The sequence below is a fragment of the Morone saxatilis genome, unplaced genomic scaffold (genome assembly GCF_004916995.1).
Source record: "Morone saxatilis isolate NCDOM2014 unplaced genomic scaffold, NCSU_SB_2.0 Contig4, whole genome shotgun sequence".
Classification (NCBI taxonomy): domain Eukaryota; kingdom Metazoa; phylum Chordata; class Actinopteri; family Moronidae; genus Morone; species Morone saxatilis.
Genome location: NW_023339984.1, coordinates 11,832,005 through 11,837,857, shown reverse-complemented (window position 1 = coordinate 11,837,857; position 5,853 = coordinate 11,832,005). Strand labels below are relative to the sequence as shown.

Below are 5,853 nucleotides of genomic sequence, written 5' to 3'. Positions count from 1 at the left end.
GAGAGGGAGAGAGAGAGGGGGAGGGAGAGAGGGAGAGAGGGAGAAAAGAGAGGAGGGGTGTGGGGGGGCCACAGACAAGAAAAGAAACAAACAAGTAACAATGTAACTTACATGCAGTCACACACCCCTTTTTTCTTGTAACAATGTGTACGTTTTTAAGGAGGGAGGGGGCGCGCGGAGGGAGAAAGAGAGACGGGGAGAGATAGAGAAAGGAGGAGGGGGGTGCGTTCTGAAATAATATAGTCAGCCATTTTTTATGTAAGGGGATTTTTTCTTATTGGGGGGGTTGTTAAAAAATAAATATAAGAGGGCGGCCATCTTTGTTGCTCTGCCTAGTGTAAAATATTTCAAAACGCCCCCCACTTTTTTCTGTGCCGATTTGAATATTAAATAAATATCACACATTCGCGCAAGAATACGCTTTTTTTGAATACAAGGACGGAGCCAATGACAGGGATATAATGTCCTCTCCTCTCCGGTCCTGTGAGGAAGACGAGGGCATGGTGGTTAATTCCGAGGGAGGAGATTTTGATGAAGAAGACGACGACGGAGACCTAGACGAGAACGCAAGCGACATAAACTCGCCGGCGGCGCCTCGGGAAACTGCAACACCAGCCGCGCCAGGTACAGTAAAAAACAGAAGAACTGGCGGACAAGTCGGGAGCGCGCACACCAAATAAAAACACACACTTACTAGCTGGTGTAAAAAAAAAAAAATTGAGGGGAGAAATGTTGGAAGTGGCCGAAACCCGCAGTTAGTGCCCCCCCCTCCCCCTTAAAATCGGTGCTTCTCTAGGTCCAGCACGGTACAGTAGGGACCAGCGAGGACTCGGGTGCGCGCTTACAAAATACAACTTACTAGTCCAAATTGTTTAGTGAAAAACAAACAAACAGAGGCAGCTGAAAAACCGCTATATGTCCCGCAGTTATCGTATAGGTGCCATGTTTGTAGCTCCAATAGAGGCTTATAAAGAGACGAGAGAGAGAGAGAGCGCTTTGGAAACACAAACACAACTCCGGTTTGCAACAAAACGGCAAAAAAAAAAAAAAAAGCAGCCGGTGAGATGTGTTTCTGTGTGGTTGCGGGCTACATTTTCCTCCCGCTCCACACTTCCTCTTCACCTCAAGCTCATCCCAACAAAAGTTTAAAAGCAACTTGCCGCCGCCGCTCGCCGTCGCGAGCTCACTTCTCTCTCCCCAACGCCATCAAAAGTTGTTTGTCCCTCAAATCCCCTTTTTGTGACAGGCGCCAGACATGACACGACGTGTGAACGGGCTCAAGTCTGCGGGGTAATAAGGTCGCCCTGAAGGGTAATTCTCTCGGCAAAGAAAAAAAAAAGGCTGGCATTAACATGGACTCCCCCTGGCCGGAGGCTATATATATATATATATATATATTATCTCGAGAGGAATGATGCGTTTTTGTTTTTTTTTGCTGTGTAGACATGAAAGCTCGTGGCGCGAGGCAGAAACTTGCCCCCCTACCCCATTGTCTCCGTGACAGGTCAGAATAGGACACTGCTGCTGCTGCTCACTCACAGGCCAGGGAGGTGCGACTGTTTCAGCTCCCTCTGGTAGCGTAGCATACTAATTACCCCCAGAACATATTCATGAAATGTATATTCAAATGTTGTTTTTATTCTAAGAGTGTTTGTTTTTTTGCTGCATGAGTTGCTCCTCTCAGCAGCAGTATTGCAGTATTGATCTTGTCCAATGATGATTGACAGAGTGCATATGACATTCGGGAAGTTTCTGTGACAGTGGAGCTGCATATGAGGGTTGCAGTGAAAGTAAAGGGTGCATAAAGAAGTGGTTGGTTAACCACACTGCAACAGTAGAAGTCAAAAATAGCAGCGCGGCAGCCTTAAGGTTGCAGTTTATTCACAAGAGGCTTATAATAACTATAATACTTTGTTTTGGGGTTGAACGCAGACGTGAGAGAAACACTACAAAGTGACAGTGCAAATGTCATGAGGGAGGAAACATGAGATGAATAAAGATAAAAGTGTCGTTTCCTATATGAAAATCACAGTCATCATCCATTGCATTGTCTTTAGACTTCATTAGCTCGACTCTGGACCCGCCGCCATGCCGTGCCAGACAGATAAATTAGTGTCAGGGCTCCCCGACGAGGAACTTAACCCCCTCACGACCTCTGCCAGCGGTGGTCGGGGTCCCGGTGTGGGAATTGCACGGCGGGGGAAAAAGAAGTCGTTCCAGTTCACCGCACCGTCCCGCTGGCGGCCTCTGAATCACCGAGCCCTGCGTGCGTGCTGCCGCCGCCCCCGGCGTGTCTTCGGCGGCTGCGCGCTGCAGCGATACGCGCGGGAAGCGAATGGGTTTGCTTGTTTGGACGAGGTGGGAGTGAGGAGGAGGAGAAGTACGAGGAGGTGGGGGGGCCATTGCTGCTGCTGCTGCTGCTGCTGCGAGCACTCACCAACAAAGGCAGGCAGACAATAAAAAAAAAAAAAAAAACGACAAAATGCAGCCTATCAAACAGGCCGCAGCCCATATTTTGGTCATGCTTTAACGCTTTGCTGCATTTTGTCCTTTGAAGCGGGAGGCTGTTGCTGTTCCCTGTGTCTTTCTGTACTTCTCCCTTTCTACTCAAAGCCAGGTCAGGTTGCAGGTTAAATTGCTTTCCCCCTGTGGATGTGATATTAGACAGGAACCATGGGGAATAACTGGCCTCATATTTTCACATCATTTGCTGCCTGAACGCAGAGATACAGGCGTGTGCATTAGAGGCACTGTGGCTGAAAGCTTTTTATTAAACTGTTTGTATTTCTGCTACTTGTGTTACCTTAAAGCAAAAGTTTTTCAAGTCTAATCATATATTTTTTGATTATGTTTTTACACATTTATGGATGCTTTGCAGCAGTAGTTTGTTTACCAAGGTGCTGGTCATAAACCAATTATCCCCATGCTATGGAACCACCAACACCAGCTGTCAAATCTACTTACAGCCCTTTGAAAAACTGTGTCTAATTTAGCATGTGTCACAATTCAGATGAGGTCAGAGGTCGCAGAAGCCACCGCGGCCACCACGCAGCTTCTGTTGTGTGTAATTATGTTCGCCGGGGATTAGCGGGGATGTTGGGAAGCGTTTGAGAAGATTATTGTTCATCTGATCCTGATAGCTGTCTTTCTTTCACGCTTCAATCTCCCCCCTCTGCTTCTCCTCCCAGACGAGGAGCCGGAGATATCAGACAGAGAGGTCCCCTGCAGGAAGAAAGGCCGGCCGAAGAAAAAGAAGGACACAAAGAAGAAAGACAAGGAGGGGAAACCTGTAAAAGCGAAAAAACGCAAGAAGATCGTAAGTTTTTTTTTTTTTTTTACTTCCCTGACTACGTTGCAGCGTCTTCAGTTATTTCTTAACTCTCACCTCTGTCATCTCCTCTTCAGGACAGCGATGTAGACAGAGACTCAGACAGAGAGAGGGACTACGGCGAGAACTCGGACAGCGTAGCCAGCGACTATGGATCCGGAGAGAAGAAGAAAAAGAAGAAACATAAAGAAAGGAAGGAGAAGAAGACCAAGAAGAAGAAAAAAGACGATGGGGACCGAGACAGCAGTCAGGAGGAAACGACAAAGGTAAAGCGTCTGAGTCCGTCTTTGGCAAGTCCACCCTTGTCCGATCCGTTGTCTCTCCGTTCTGATCGGTGGTCTCTTCCTCAGCAACCGATAGAGCAGAAGACCTCGGCCCAGCTGGCGAAGGAGTGGGGTCTGGAGGATGTTGATCATACCTTCACGGAGGAGGACTACAGGGAACTCACCAACTACAAAGCCTTCAGCCAGTTCATGAGGTGCAGTGTTTCTCTCTTGATTGCGTGTGGCGTGGATGTAGACAAATATCACAGACATGAACAGCGTGTTTCAACTCTCTGAATCTTTTTATTTTCAAAGGAGCTTGTTTATGTTTGAGTGCCAGTTTTAATGTAGCAGGATGTGGTGTTGGTTTTCATGATTTTATTGTTGAATATGCTGCTCAGGACAGGGTTAAAGAGATAGAGCAGGGTTATTTTTTTAAGTGGGGTTGTGTTAACTAGAGTAGACGGCGGTCAGTGCGCCTTTAGTTTGGAGAAGCAAAGAGGAAGCAATACTCTGCTGTGGATGGGGGCTGCAGAAAGAAGTCCAAAAGAAAATCAATACTTGTGTAAAGCTGCAGTAGATAACTTTTATAAAACTAACTTTTTTTGTCAAATATGCTTAAACTTTCACTTTATTCTGACTGTTGTACATGAGACGGATCTGTATCCTCCTGGTGCTCCTAATGGCATTTTGCAAGAGTCTGCTGCGTCTGAATAAAAACAACCGGGAATGAGACTTAAAGATCAACTATCTTTCCCAGGTCTGATTGATTGTTTTTGTTCAGGTGCATCTTGCCAGTGCCATCGGGAGCATGTATACCACTGTCAGGATGTAGTGAAAGTTTCAGCAAATATGAGTGTACGTTATATTAAGAATATGTTCACCACTTTACCTGGTTACACCACAGATCAGCTATCTATCGTAACTAACTAACTACTAGCTATTAACTATCCTTCAGGCCAGTGAGTTGCTGAGTGGAGACAATTGTGCATTGAAACTTAATTCAAACTGATTGGAAGGAATAAGAGGAAAGTGATCTCTATAGTCTTACAGAACTATTCATAATAGCAAATTGGTCCCTCAGTTCCTACATGTACTTTAATGTACTGGGTGCAGAGTTCCTGTCAGTGTCAACTCACTCAACTCTACAGCACTACTGTTCAGGTCTGCCCATTGGAAGTATGTATTTCAGAATCAGAAACACCTTTAATGGCCAAAGAGTGTGTAGACATACAAAGAGTTCCCAGGACAGTTTTCAGGTAGATAGATAGAAATATACAGATACAAACAAGGACAACAAAGCTGAACACAGAGAAATGGACACAGAATGAAAGTCAAACTTCGGTAAATTGTAAACAAGAATACAAGAGTACAGTGGTGCAGAGTGCTGGAATAAATATTTAATCATTTGTGGAATAGGTTACTTTATGTACATGAGGTAAGTGGATAGGTACAGTATATGTATACATACTTGTATAGAGTATATACATGCTAGTGTGCTTGGATTTATAATTCATATGTGTTTAAAAACCTGAGTATTTAAACTATAAAATATATTTATAATCTGTACGTAAAGCGGATGTAACATATGTACATGTGCTGTTGCAATACACAAAAAAACAGAGATACTTTTCGTATAAAGTTTCAAGCCCCTCGGTGTCACCACGAGAGCACAAGTACTATTACTGCCTGTGTCGTACTCTGACAGCCGTGACTTTATCATCCCAGCTCGTTGTGCTTCCCAGGCAAGCAGTGCTGTCAGTGTGCCAGTGGCAGCCTGAGCCTCGGCCTCTGTGGCTGACTCATACCTGCTTTGACTCTGATAACATGAAGTAATCCATTATGTCCACTGCATGTGTATGTTGGGAAGTTATTGGACTGAGCTTGTAACGGAAAACTAAACTCTCCTCAGCCACATTAAGCCTGTGGTTCTTTCGCCAAATGACTACAGCTGCAGATTTTATATACCAACCATTCCTGTGACTAATACATATAAATATATTTGACAGTCAGCAAAAAATAAAACTTTGTGAGCTCTGGGAATTAAGTGAAAGTCTATGCAGATTTCTGAGTTGTGCGTGTATATTCTCTCTCCAAATCATTTTAACGATCCTAAACGTCTCGCCGCGCAGGCCGATGATAGCCAAGAAGAATCCTAAGATCCCCATGTCGAAGATGATGACCATCCTGGGGGCCAAGTGGAGGGAGTTCAGCTCTAACAACCCCTTCAAGGGCAACGCTGCTGCCGTCGCGGCGGCTGCT

General features: G+C 45.2%; 1 protein-coding gene across 1 annotated transcript in view; it reads left to right on the top strand.

The window, feature by feature from the left end:
- Positions 1–91: 91 nt before the first annotated feature.
- chd3 (chromodomain helicase DNA binding protein 3) overlaps positions 92–5,853 on the top strand; it is a gene marked incomplete in the record, with an annotated part of 34,500 nt that continues 28,738 nt past the window's right edge. The window contains 5 exon segments of the mRNA XM_035675604.1: positions 92–624; positions 3,189–3,316; positions 3,406–3,594; positions 3,679–3,806; positions 5,724–5,853. Of these exon segments, the coding sequence (XP_035531497.1) occupies positions 462–624; positions 3,189–3,316; positions 3,406–3,594; positions 3,679–3,806; positions 5,724–5,853 (738 nt within the window).